The sequence below is a fragment of the Nerophis lumbriciformis genome, linkage group LG09, assembly GCF_033978685.3.
Source record: "Nerophis lumbriciformis linkage group LG09, RoL_Nlum_v2.1, whole genome shotgun sequence".
Lineage (NCBI taxonomy): Eukaryota > Metazoa > Chordata > Actinopteri > Syngnathiformes > Syngnathidae > Nerophis > Nerophis lumbriciformis.
In genome coordinates, this window is record NC_084556.2 from 11,373,897 (window position 1) to 11,388,889 (window position 14,993).

A 14,993-nucleotide genomic window follows, 5' to 3' on the forward strand; every position below is an offset into this window, starting at 1 on the left:
TTACCAAACATTTGACATCAACTAATAACAATTTCTGCATTTATACTTTTTAATCCTGCTGTCCTCATGGCTGAAGTGGTGAAAGCACCTTTATTATTAGTTTTTATTTATTTTTTTCAACATTATATTGTGTCTAATTACATAATTATTTGCTTCATTATATTTTATTTATTTAATTACAATATGTATAGTGTTTTTTTTTTTCATTTGTAATGTTTGGTTATTTATATATTTATATTAATTTAGTTAAATTCGTGTAGGTCTTTTATATAATATTTTATTGAATTATTTGATTGTACATTATCCTGCTGTTGTCATGGCTGAGGGGGTGAAAGCACCTTTAATTAGTACTTAAAAAAATGTGTAAACATTATTCAGTGTTTAATTTAATAATTATTGGGTTTGTTATTATTATTTTTTAATTGAGTTACAATATGTGTAATGTTTTTGTCTTTTGCCATTTTTGGTTATTTATATATTCATATTCATGTACTTAGTTATTTGTAGGTTTTTGATATAGTATTTTATTCAATTAATTATTTTGTATATAATCGTTTAATTTTTAAATATATTTTACAAATACATACCTTTTTAAATTATACTCTTATTTTAATTTTTTATTTTATAAAAAAATTAGTATTTTTTTGTAAACATTTTCTATAATAGTTTGACGCGTGTTATCTATATAATTTTCTTTACAATTTGTTACTTTCAGTATTTGTATTTATATATTTTATTAGAGCATTTCAAATGGGTGCATCATGAGCATCGTGATTTTAATTGTGTTAGTTTTGTAAATAAACTAAAGGTGTCAATAAAAAACCCTAATACCTAAACAAGAAATGACATGCAACAAGTTCATATTTATTTATCCATTGGTACAATTCAACAGAGGATACACAAGATGGTGAAATTAGGGAGTAATCTTCAGGACAAAGGGGCCAAAGTGGTGTCCGTGGAGGACGGCTTTCAAAATGTGCCCCTCATCACTCCCCTGGACGTGGGCAGCCTCCAGAGCCAAACCCCTGACAAGGTGGGTGCCCAGTTTAGCCCCCGATCAATTTGTTTATTTCCCCGCAACCCCCTAAATGTCAATCTGTCTGAACTCACTAATGTTGTCTACACGCGTTCATTCACACGTTCATTCATCTCAGCTGTCATGCATCCACATCCTTTGTTTTCCCAGATGAGATTAGGAAGCAGATTTGGCTGCCAGACAGACGGCCATTTGTCATGTCGACATCCCATAGTCAACTGTGCCTCTGCTTGTTAATCCAGTTACCATGGTGGCGCTTCAACAAAGGGGGAAGGCTGCCTTTAACATGGGATTGGCTGTGACTGTCACTGTGTGATGACTTGCTGTCAAACCTACGTGAAACACAGACTGGCCAATCACAGAGCAGAACACAATAGGATCCGCCCACACGTGTAGCATTATAGCTCTGTTTAATTCAAAGGAACCTATATTTTCAAAAGGAAATCATATTTCAACTGTGTAGGCTAACAACACATTTTGTTGTTATCCAGATAGGTTCCTTCTGTCTTTAGTATCCAACAAAATAGGATAGAAACCGAAAATAACATGTAACCAGAGGTGGGTAGAGTAGCCAGAAATTGTACTCAAGTAAGAGTACTGTTACTTTAGAGATTTATTACTCAAGTAAAAGTAATGAGTAGTCACCCAAATATTTACTTGAGTAAAAGTAAAAAGTATGTTGTGAAAAAACTACTCAAGTACTGAGTAACTGATGAGTAACATACACACACATATCATATATATGTATATACACATACATTGATATATACAGTATATCATTTATATTTATTTATTTTGCCGTTTTTGTTTACATGTTAAAGGTGTTTTAATGAATATACATGCATGTTTAACACATATAGATTCCTTTCTTTCATGAAGACAAGAATATAAGTTGGTGTATTACCTGATTCTGATGACTTGCATTGATTGTAATCAGACAGCAGTGCTTAACGTCCACGTTTTCAAATGCAGGAGAAAAAAAGTTCCTCCTTTCTGTCTAATACCACATGAAAGTGGTTGGTTTCTGGTATCTTATATGTCCAGCTTCCATATTCGTTTTCACACACTTTACAAGAAATACATTGGCGGCAAATTCCGTAGCTTGTTTGCGCTGGCTTTCGGAGACTCTTATTTTGAAAGCGCAGGCGCGATGGAGCGGCACTTTTATTGTGAAGACAGGAACTGTACCGTCAGTCTTTAGGCTTGTGACGGGATGTACGTTTGAAATAAAAAAGGGTCTTTTTTCCTTCACACTTTTGATTGATTGATTGAAACTTGTATTAGTAGATTGCACAGTACAGTACATATTCCGTACAATTGACCACTAAATGGTAACACCCCAATAAGTTTTTCAACTTGTTTAAGTCAGGTCATGTGACCGCCTGGCTCTGTTTGATTGGTCCAACGTCACCAGTGACTGCATCTGATTGGTGGAACGGAGTCAAACGTCACTAGTGACTGCATTTTATTGGTGGAACGGAGTGAAACGTCACCAGTAAGGCAGGCACTATGAAGGTCTGTCTGACAGACCAAAACAAACAAAGCGTGCATTAACAGATCGATAAAAATTAGTAGCGAGTAGCGAGCTGAATGTAGATAAAAGTAGCGGAGTAAAAGTAGCGTTTCTTCTCTATAAATATACTCAAGTAAAAGTAAAAGTAAGTTGCATTAAAACTACTCTTAGAAGTACAATTTATCCCAAAAGTTACTCAAGTAGATGTAACGGAGTAAATGTAGCGCGTTACTACCCACCTCTGCATGTAACTATGTCGAGCTAAAACATACACACTGTACATATTAGCTACAGTGTGTGTTTTGCTAGTCTGCTTACAGTAGGGAAGGGATTCACATGGCCCCATTGCAATGCAGTCTGCTGAAAATGATGGAAAGTAGGGCTGGGCGATATGGCAAAAAAAATGATCATGAATAATTTGTTCATATCATTCGATCTTGATTAATATCATGATTAAAAAAAAAAAAGATAAAGTTGGATTGTCCTGTGCAGGATTATACAGAGTAACGTTGCATCCCTACTGTTTACTACCACAGGATATTGTAACAGACATTTCCGCCATGTTTGATGGAAGAAATACATTCTAGCTGTTAACAACTGTCATTTTGTTCATATTTATGATTGTGATCAATAGAGGTGCAACGGTACAGGTAACCCACGCTACGATCCGCACCTCGATTTTAGGACCACGGCCATTTTTGGTACGTTTTGGGGGGGTAAAGAAAATGTTTTTTCTTCTCAAGATTCTTTAGTTATTTTACTTGTCATCACAAACTTCATTCTGTGGTAAACAAAGTATAATTGGTGTACTGAATATAATAAGACTTTTATTTCAAGTTAACATTTACTAAACAACGATTTCAAATGGTAAATTATTATTTTTATTCTTTGATTACTTGTATACATCAGTGCTTCCCACCAGTGCTTTGGTAAACTGCAAGCGATGACCCAGATCTTGGAGTTTTTTAAAACTCAAATTCTGCATCTTATATTTGATAAAAATACTTTAACTGCAGTTTGAATTTCAGGTACTATAAAATAATGTGTACTAACACATAAAACATGTTTAATAATTAATTCAGGAATAAAATATTTTCATCCACAAACTCAAAAATGATTTGAACTAAGCTTTCCTGAGATTTTTAGCACGTGTTAGATCTGATAAGTTGAATCAGAGCAAACACATAGACAAAAAGTCTGATTAAAAAATATTTAGACATAAAATGTATTTTTTCCTGATTGAATTATTAGGTGTGTTTATTTATTTTATTTATTATTTATTATTAGGTGTGTTTATCCCATTTTTGAGTCATACCAAAGACTATAAAATGGGACCCATTACCTCCCTGCTTGGCACTCAGCATCAAGGGTTGGAATTGGGGGTTAAATCACCAAAAAGTATTCCTGGGCGCGGCCACCACTGCTGCTCACTGCTCCCCTCACCTCCCAGGGGGTGATCAAGGGTGATGGGTCAAATGCAGAGAATAATTTCGCCACACCTAGTGTGTGTGTGACAATCACTGGTACTTTAACTTTACTTTACTTTAACTTTAACTTTATTCTCCCAGTCAGTGCCTGCCTGCGAGACCGCATTCAGGGCAGTATTAATGCACACACCACAACTTGAGCTCAAGCGGTCAGTGAGACTAAAGTCTGTTGCTGAACTTGCTGCTCCTTTTAAATATTGTGTTTAAATTTATATGCTAGTGTTAGCCTTATTTTGTTCTTTTGTTCTTCTGGGCTGCGACAATGGACAGAGATGATCGCGCAGTCACACGGACACATTCACACAAACACACGCACACGTACAGAATCACAGACACGCACAGGACAACGGTCAATAAAGGCGGATTATACCGAGCACCATTGCTTTATTACTGGGGTATCTTCTAACAGACATTTCCGCCATGTTGGATCAAGGTAACTATGGTAACAGCTGATCACCGTGATCGAACTGAAATTAATCGCGATCATCGATCACCCTAATGGAAAACGCCACTCTGCATGGAAACTGATGTTGTGGTCAAAGTTGGAATTGCTACAAAACACATTTTAAGATATTCACTACTCCTGCCATCTGGTGGCCTAACGTGGATAGTGCGATCCCCCATACCGTCACGTTTCATGTGTCATGAATGGGGCCGTATGAATCCCCTTCCTACTGTATGTTATTTAACTGCAGTAAGACTCTAATTATAGCCTGTGAATTTATTTACCAAAATTGTAAAGTGAAAATTGGAGAGAGGCTGTTATTTCCAAAAAATGTAAAACTCATTATATACACAAGCTTGTACCTTTTTAAACTTGTATTGTGAAACAGCGTCACACATTCAAATGCTTGAAATCAATTCATCCCGTGCTTGGCCGCCCAAAACACCATCATTGTAACATGTAAACATGTAGTTGAAAAAACCTAACCTTTAGACAAGAAATATTGTATCACAAATAGGGATGTCCGATAATGGCTTTTTGCCGATATCCGATATTCCGATATTGTCCAACTCTTTAATTACCGATACCGATATCAACCGATATATGCAGTCGTGGAATTAACACATTATTATGCCTAATTTGGACAACCAGGTATGGTGAAGATAAGGTACTTTAAAAAAAATAAAAAATAAGATAAATAAATTAAAAACATTTTCTTGAATAAAAAAGAAAGTAAAACAATATAAAAACAGTTACACAGAAACTAGTAATTAATGAAAATTAGTAAAATTAACTGTTAAAGGTTAGTACTATTAGTGGACCAGCAGCACGCACAATCATGTGTGCTTACGTACTGTATCCCTTGCAGACTGTATTGATATATATTGATATATAATGTAGGAACCAGAATATTAATAACAGAAAGAAACAACCCTTTTGTGGGAATGAGTGTAAATGTAGTGGGTAGAGCAACCGTGCCAGAAACCTGAGGGTTGCAGGTTCGCTCCCCGCTTCTTACCATCCAAAAAAATCGCTGCCCTTGTGTCCTTGGGCGGGACACCTCATCCTTTGCCCCCGGTGCAACTCACACCGGTGAATTGAATGATTAATGATAGGTGGTGGTCGGAAGGGCTGTTGGCGCAAATTGCAGCCACGCTTCCGTCAGTCTACCCCAGGGCAGCTGTGGCTATGAAAATAGCTTACCACCACCAGGTGTGAATGATTGATGGGTTCTACATGTAAAGCGACTTTGGGTACTTAGAAAAGCGCTATATAAATCCCAGTTATTATTATTATTAGTATGTTAACATTAGCATGCTAATGTTTTATGTTTGCAATTTAGTTAAGTGTATGCATATTAACGTAAAATTGACGGATTTTGATACTTGGTGCCATCTTGAAGTCCTCTAACTTTTCCTATTTCAACATGCTAACATTTTATGCCAGCATTTAAGCTCATTTTGATCATTTAAACTTAAAATTTTAAGACATGTGTCAATCTTGCAAGTATGCTAACTGTTTCTATTATAACAAGCTAACATCAGGATGCTAACATTATGCTAGCTTTACAGCACAGATAGCAGGCCCAACATTTTTGCGGGGAGTTTCTTTGTTTAAATTAAGTATCATCAACTTCTTTTTCTCAGCACTGCCCTTCACACGCACTCAATTTATTCGTTCCCATGGTTGGAAAAACAAAGTTATTTCGATCTCTAGCTATAGCGAGTAAGATGTTTCGATCGGATCTTACTGGGTTCACTGTGGTATTCGCTACGCCAACTAGCGGTGGGGAGGCTCGTAACCTGCATTTTTGCTTGCAACGTAAATAAGAATTAGTCGATCAATGGCTCGTATCCCGAAAAACTCAAGCCAAGGTATCACTGTAACAACCACACTTTTAACTTCAGTAGTAGTAGTAGTAGCAGTAGTAGTAGTAGTAGTAGTAGTAGTAGTAGTAGTAGTAGTAGTAGTAGTAGTAGTAGTAGTAGTAGTAGTAGTAGTATGGGACGGTGTGGCGAAGTTGGTAGAGTGGCCGTGCCAGCAATCGGAGGGTTGCTGGTTACTGGGGTTCAATCCCCACCTTCTACCATCCTAGTCACGTCCGTTGTGTCCTTGGGCAAGACACTTCACCCCTTGCTCCTGATGGCTGCTGGTTAGCGCCTTGCATGGCAGCTCCCGCCATCAGTGTGTGAATGAGTGAATGTGGAAATACTGTCAAAGCGCTTTGAGTACCTTGAAGGTAGAAAAGCGCTATACAAGTATAACCCATTTATTATCATTTAGTGAATATGGAGTGCATGAGAAAGAGGACAATAAAACGTATCATTCTTTAAACACGTGGTCATTTATAACCAAGTATATTGCACAACAACAGAACCCATGTTGGAATAGTGCTAAGAAGAAAACAACAGTACGGCAAGTGTAACAGACATGACTTTCACACATTTTAAACCGCATGCAGAGGTAGATGAAGCTTCTGGATTCACATTTGCGGTCCCCTCCAAGGTTTCTCATTGTATCCCATTGGCTTGAGTTTTTTCTTGCCCTGATGTGGGATCTGTGGCTTGTGCAGCCCTTTGAGACACTTGTGATTAAGGGCTATATAAATACACTTTAATTGATGATTGATTGATTGATTAACAACAAAAAAACACTTTCGGACAGGGGGCTTCGATAGGGCCAAATCCGGCCTGCAAAACATCACCCAAATATTGAAACTATACAGTTTTACCAAAAACTCCTTATTAATGGAGGAGATACACTGTAATTGGCTTGATAGCTCAGTGGGCAATGACACTTACTGTAACCAGACCAGAGTTCAAATCCCAGTCAGGGTGAACACTACTATGTAGCATCCATCCATCCATCCATTTTCTACCGCTTATTCCCTTTTGGGGTTGCGGGGGGGGCGCTGGAGTCTATCTCAGCTACCATCGGGCGGAAGGCGGGATACAGCCTGGACAAGTCGCCACCTCATCGCAGGGCCAACACAGATAGACAGACAACTTTCACACTCACATTCACACACTAGGGACAATTTTAGGGTTGCCAATCAACTTATCCCCAGGTGCATGTCTTTGGAGGTGGGAGGAAGCCGGAGTACCCGGAGGGAACCCACGCAGTCACGGGGAGAACATGCAAACTCCACACAGAAAGATCCCGAGCCCGGGATTGAACCCAAGACTACTCAGGACCTTCGTATTGTGAGGCAGATGCACTAACCCCTCTTCCACCGTGCTGCCCTACTATGTAGCATTATTTAAAAAAAAATTATATTAGAGATATGTCCCGATCCCGATCATGGAATCGGAATGGGGAACGAAATTTGCCTTTTTTAACTGATTGGCAGAGTCATACTGTCAAGACTTGGACTATGGCGTGGTTTGTTCTCCCGAGGTGCAAATGATTTGGACCAGACATGACGTGCAGGTGAATACATATTTAATTTTAACACTCAAAAAAAGAATAAACAAAAGGCGCGCACAAGGGCGGAAGTACAAAACTTGACTATAAACACAAAACTTGCACAAAGGCAGAAACTATGAACCATGAAACAAAACTTGCAAACTATGGCATGAATAAAGAAAACTTACTTGGACGAGAAAACGGCATGAAAAAGAGCAGCAAGGGTCATAAGGGTGTGTGGAGAGTGTGATGTTGCCAGACAGACAGCCTGGCAACTCGAAGCTTAAATAATAGTGACATGATTAGTGAAAACAGGTGCGTGACTCAAAACGTGAAACAGGTGCGTGACATGACAGGTGAAAACTAATGGGTTGCTATGGAAACAAAACAAGGGAGTGAACAACCAGGAACTAAGAAAGTGTCCAAAAAACAAACAGCACATGGCCAAACAAAAACATGATCAACACAGACATGACACATACCAAGTACTATAAAAATGGGACCCACTACCTCCCTGCTTGGCACTCAGCAGCAAGGGTTGGAATTGGGGGTTAAATCACCAAAAATGATTCCTGGGCGGGGCCACCGCTGCTGCTCATTGCTCCCCTCACCTCCCAAGAGGTGAACAAGGGGATGGGTCAAATGCAGAGGACACGTTTCACCACACCTAGTGTGTGCGTGACTATCATTGGTACTTTAACTTTAACTGAGCCTGACCCATCTTTACCACAGCTGTGTCCAACAGTTTACTCGGCTAAAAATTGTCCTCACGTGAAAGATTCCTTCAAAAGGGACACAATAACACTTCCATATTCCTTGTTACACACATACAGGAGTTGCATAAAACCCAGGAGGGTGCGTGTCTTGCCACAACACTGGCTCGAATTTGAGAGCCGGTTTTCTATCCGCAGTGCGAAAATACTAAGATACTAATCCTCACCACCATGGTGGAACATAAACTACTGGTAGGTTTATTCCAAGAAACATTATCACTGGAGGGAAAGAAATGGCTAAGCATGCCACACACACACACCGAGCTGAAATTCCACTATAAATTAGGACTGATTTATCCAGATGTCGATATTAGCCCTGGGTCGATATTCGATAAGTCAATTAACCAAAAGATAAATTAAAATTAAGCCTGAATTAAGCCGGCGTCGATAAATTGCCTTGTGAATGCGTGTTTACCAGCTTCAAGAGAGTTCAGGCTTTTCATCGGTTTTAGCAGCTGCGCACGTTTGTGCCATTGCGCAATGAGAAGAAGGGGGTGAAGCCTCTTATCATTCATTAAGTGTCTTTGACTCTTTCTGCGGCGAGGCGGGGCAGCTGGCCGGCTGGCATCACACAGTGCAACAAGTTAGCCTGAACATGGACAAAATGATCACAAAACCAAATGCCACCGCATTAGTGTGGGAATCCATCCATCCATTTCCTACCGCTTATTCCCTTTGAGGTCGCGGGGGGCGCTGGAGCCTATTTCAGCTACAATCGGGCGGAAGGCGTGGTACAATATTTCAGTTTAAACATTTGGAACAAGATGAGCCTATCAACAGCAAGGAGCCAGTTTGCCGAATGTGCTCGAATATGACAAACCTGCATACCCACTTGAAACACCGCCACCTGTCAGTCCACGATCACTTTGCGTTTGGTGAACAAGTTCAGTGCAAACAAAACCGCACAAAATAGTCTGCGCTCATAGAAACTGTGGTTCAAATCGCTACATCGCCATTCACTACTGTTGAAGAACTAGCATTTCTAACAGTGCTGCAAATGTTTAAGTCATGTCAGTGTTTCCTTACTCCAATCCAAATATACTTTTTTAGCATATGAGCTGTTAATACATCTGTTTGCACTGTAGTGTTTATATTGTTACTTTGCACTTTTTTTTTTCTTTTACAAAGGTCCTAATTTGATTGTCAGTTAAGTAATGTACAACTCTACCTCTGCCTACATGTTCAAAATTTAAGTGTAACTTTGTCAATAACTTTATTTAGCCATTTTATTCATTGTTTTTCTTGTGTATATTTGAGGGTTCCCCACACCTTCCTTAACATATTTGTATGGCTTTTGGTTGTGATTTTTATTCAAGAGCAAACCTTTGCTAATTGTTCGTTTTATTCAACTTGGAAATTTAAAAGTTTACATTCTAATTACACTGTTAAAATATACGAGAAATACACGTTTATTGCATTTGATGAGATATACATGCCATTATTTTTTGGTCCCAAGATCATCGTTTATCGGCAATAATTTGGAGGTAAATATATCGTTGAGAAAACCGTGTTATCTGCCCAGGTCGAGTCCATACTATCGATATCTTGTATAGTATCCAAATATTAACAATACTTAAACGATGAGATCGTTTGTTGATTTTGTTGATTTTACAAAATATTTTTTGGGTGTTTTTTGTTATTGTTTACAAACTCAGGGAGTAGGTCTCTGGACACAAGAAGGCGTTGAGGGCAAAACTCAAATGATTTAAAGCAGGGGTGCTCACACTTTTTCTGCAGGCGAGCTACTTTTCAATTGATCAAGTCGTGGGGATCTACCTCATTCATATATATAATTTATATTTACTTATTTATGAAATATATGTTTTTGTTAATAAGTTAAAGGTGTTTAATGATAATGCAAGCATGTTTAACACATATAGTTAATATTGTTAATAAATTAAAGGTGTTTAATGATAATGCAATCATGTTTAACACATAGTTAATATTGTTAATAAATTAAAGGTGTTTAATGATAATACAAGAATGTTTAATACATATAGTTAATATTGTTAATAAATTAAAGGTGTTTAATGATAATACAAGTATGTTTAATACATATAGTTAATATTGTTAATTAGTTAAAGGTGTTTAAAGATAATGCAAGCATGTTTAATACATATAGTTAATATTGTTAACAAGTTAAAGGTGTTTAATGATAATACAAGCATGTTTAATACATATAGTTAATATTATTAATAAGTTAAAGGTGTTTAAAGATAATACAAGCATGTTTAACACATATAGTTAATATTGTTAACAAGTTAAAGCTGTTTAATGATAATACAAGCATGTTTAACACATATAGTTAATATTGTTAATAAGTTAAAGGTGTTTAAAGATAATGCAAGCATGTTTAACACATATAGTTAATATTGTTAACAAGTTAAGGTGTTTAAAGATAATACAGGCATGTTTAACACATATAGATTCCTTTCTTTCATGAAGACAAGAATATAAGTAGGTGTATTACCTGATTCTGATGACTTTTGCATTGATTAGAATCAGACAGTAGTGCTAAAAACGTCCGCATTTTCGAATGGAGGAGAAAAAAGTCCTCCTTTCTGTCCAATACCACATGAAAGTGGTTGGTTTTTGGCATCTTATTTGTCCAGCTTCCGTACTCCTTTGTATGCACTTTACAAGAATTACATTGTCGGCAAACTCTGTAGCTTGCTAGCTTGTGCACGCCAGCTTTCTGAGACTCGTTTTGTTAGCGCAACTGTGCAGTCGGTCTTTGGAGTTTTGACGACAGGTACGGCGCCAGAGTCTGTTGAAATAAAGTGTTTCTCGCCTTCCAGTCGGTAATTTTAATGAGCTGGCAGCAGCCAGCGTCATCTCAGAAGACCCTCGGGTGCCGTGAATGTCAATCAAGTGACGAAAGTAACGTCATAGTGAAGATTTATGATCGCTCATTTTTAGGACTTTTTTTTTAATGCCTGGCTGGTGATCGACTGACACACCCTCCGAGATCGACCGGTAGCTCGCGATCGACGTAATGAGCACCCCTGATTTAAAGGATAGTCAATACTAGTTTTTGCTTTTGCTGAGTTATTGTGCACTACACAACTTTTTTTGTTAAAACATATATTATTCAATACCACAAATTTAATACATCAATACAACATTATTAGAAAAATTAACATTTTCTAAGATAAGCATCCTAAAAATGTGTTATTGTGTTTACATTAGTTACTTGCTGTAAAACGTTTTCAGTTCTATAATCCATTGCCAAGAACTCTAAATCAGGTCGAATCCAAGGAGAACAAAAACTGATCGGAGGCCAGAAGTGTTGATCGGGACATGACTAATTTATGTTATTATATTATGTTTATATTATTTTTCTTTGTTATTTTTTAGTGACGTTGGCCCTACACTGTTTGCAATGAAAAATGTAATTGTGGACCACGGCTCCTGCCAAAGCTGTTTGTTTTTTGACCCCGGTAGTAACTTGCTTCTGTAGACCACACATCTGGCGACTGGAGACTCAGTGTTTATGCACAGAGGTATTAAATGGAACATGTACGATACTTCTTTTGAATATATCGCCTTACAGTACAGGCCTATTAAAAACGATGGTAATAGTCGTTATTAAGCCCACACAGCTTGACAAGAACATCACTTAATGTAATTGTCTTTGATCTTTATTTGTTTTGCATTGCTTCCTTGTTGCATTTAAATATATTACGCAGAGTGAGAACATATGTATGTGACAAGCAATATCTGTTTGCAGCCACCCATATGTGGGTTGTGACATGACATTTGAAAAGCTGCCAATCATTTTACACCAGCCTGATGCACTTGCACACTACTGTGTTGTGGGATCTCGTCTATATCATGGCCAGAGAGAAATATATAAAGCTGAATGAACCCTCAGGATTTGGCAGGGTATTATTGTTGGCCTTGTTTGACAAAGGAGGTAGAGGAGTCTTTCTTCTTGCGTCTTTTCTTGTCGACACGCTGGCTGTCAGCCATTGCAGATTTTTGTCGTCTGCTTCCCGGCCGTGGAAAAACATGTTTGTTTGGCTGCATAAGCTGCTTAAAGTTGTCTATATGCACCAGACGTAAACACAGTCATCTTCCCTTCTCCTTGAAAACATTCCAGTCTTTGTCACCACTTAAAAGCGTACTATTCTATTTCCTCAAATAGTGTCTGCGGGTAGTTTATCTACCCAACGGCAGCGAGCACTGGATATTTGCTCAGACAAATGTTTGTTGACGAATGGAGCTACTATAGATGATAAAGTCAGCCCACGTTACAATAGTAGTTTTTTTTTCAGTTTCTCCATGCTACATACAATAGTACTTAATAACCAATATACTCATACCTGCTTGAATAGACAGATAAAAATCGCAAAAAGTAAGGCCATGTATTACATTTTTGTAAGATTTGAGTTTTAGACAATCTATTATATAATTTTTTTTAAATGTAGGATTTGGCTTTCGATGCAATTGTTTGTAATCCAATTTGGTAATTGTCATCAAATCCAGTAGCCGTTCCTAATTGTATTAAGGTTCTATTGGCCAAAAGTGTAGGAGTGTCTTCGACTAAGTATTTTCATCGTCAGATTTGAATCGTTAGATTTGGATGGATGGATGGATATATGTAACTTTATTGTCGTTGCATTTAAAAAGTACGACAAAATTAAATTTTCATTGCAAACTGGTCCAAGAACAGACATACGTTCACAACCAGTGGCGGGCCGCGCTTTTCACACCTAGGCCTTCAGTGATGTCCGACTTCAATAATTACCTCTCAAAATACCATAATTTATGTCACTACATGACCATTGCTGGAGAAATACTATACAGGAACACATTTACGCCCTACTGTCCATTGAATAACATCAACAGTGTACACAACCGGTTATTTTCTGGCGCATTTAAAAAACTATTACAACGCATCAGCAATTAAAGGGGAACATTATCACCAGACATATGTAAGCGTCAATATATACCTTGATGTTGCAGAAAAAAGACCATATATTTTTTTAACCGATTTCCGAACTCTAAATGGGTGAATTTTGGCGAATTAAAAGCCTTTCTATTATTCGCTCTCGTAGCGATGACGTCACAACGTGACGTCACATCGGGAAGCAATCCGCCATTTTCTCACTTTCGTTGGTGTGTTGTCGGAGGGTGTAACAACACGAACAGGGACGGATTCAAGTTGCACCAGTGGCCCAAAGATGCGAAAGTGGCAAGAAATTGGACGAAATTTGTTCAAAATACAAGGCTGTGGGGAAAGCCGACAAAATGGTCAGTCGTTTGTTCCGCACACTTTACCGACGAAAGCTATGCTACGACAGAGATGGCAAGAATGTGTGGATATCCTGCGACACTCAAAGCAGATGCTGACATCAACTCCAAAACTGGACAGATCAGCTTTCAGGAAAAGAGAGCGGATGAGGGTATGTCTACAGAATATATTAATTGATGAAAACTTTATTCATTACTCGCGGTTTTACGTAAATTATTATACATAAACTGTGTTTACCAATAATTTAGCTTAAAAACACTGTCTGCACTCTCAAAGTGCATGTTGTTGCCAAATGTATTTCATATGCTGTAAACCTAGTTCATAGTTGTTAGTTTCCTTTAAAGCCAAACAAACACATACCAATCGTTGGTTAGAAGGCGATCGCCGAATTCGTCCTCGCTTTCTCCCGTGTCGCTGGCTGTCGTGTCGTTTTCGTCGGTTTCGCTTGCATACGGTTCAAACCGATATGGCTCAATAGCTTCAGTTTCTTCTTCAATTTCGTTTTCGCTACCTGCCTCCACACTACAACCATCCGTTTCAATACATGCGTAATCTGTTGAATCGCTTAAGCCGCTGAAATCCGAGTCTGAATCTGAGCTAATGTCGCTATATCTTGCTGTTCTATCCGCCATGTTTGTTTGTATTGGCATCACTGTGTGACGTCACAGGAAAATGGACGGGTGTATATAACGATGGTTAAAATCAGGCACTTTGAAGCTTTTTTTATGGATATTGCGTGATGGGTAAAATTTTGAAAAAAACTTCGAAAAATAAAATAAGCCACTGGCAACTGATTTTTAATGGTTTTAACCCTTCTGAAATTATGATAATGTTCCCCTTAAAAACATATCTTATGTGGTACTGTCAAAATTTTAATTGCAAAAAACATATTAAAAGTGAAAAAAATACAATATTTGAAATCACAATTAATAGCACCTATTTGACGCCGTATAAGCCAGAGGTACCCCTCGTCGTCGGCTTATTCGAGTGGAAATGGCGAGCATTTCCCCATTTCATCGGCAGAACAGCTGAGCTAGCTTCCAGGGTTGGGCGACGTCGTCTCACAAGATGTAGTTT

At 38.0% G+C, this 14,993-nt stretch overlaps 1 protein-coding gene across 2 annotated transcripts in view; it reads left to right on the top strand.

The window, feature by feature from the left end:
- nsg2 (neuronal vesicle trafficking associated 2) overlaps positions 1 to 14,993 on the top strand; it is a 62,320-nt gene that overhangs the window by 408 nt on the left and 46,919 nt on the right. For both annotated transcript variants that reach the window (XM_061962580.2, XM_061962579.2), the window contains one exon: positions 893 to 1,033. In XM_061962580.2, the coding sequence (XP_061818564.1) occupies positions 905 to 1,033 (129 nt within the window). In that variant the 5' untranslated portion in view covers positions 893 to 904. The remainder of the gene's footprint in view (positions 1 to 892; positions 1,034 to 14,993) is intronic.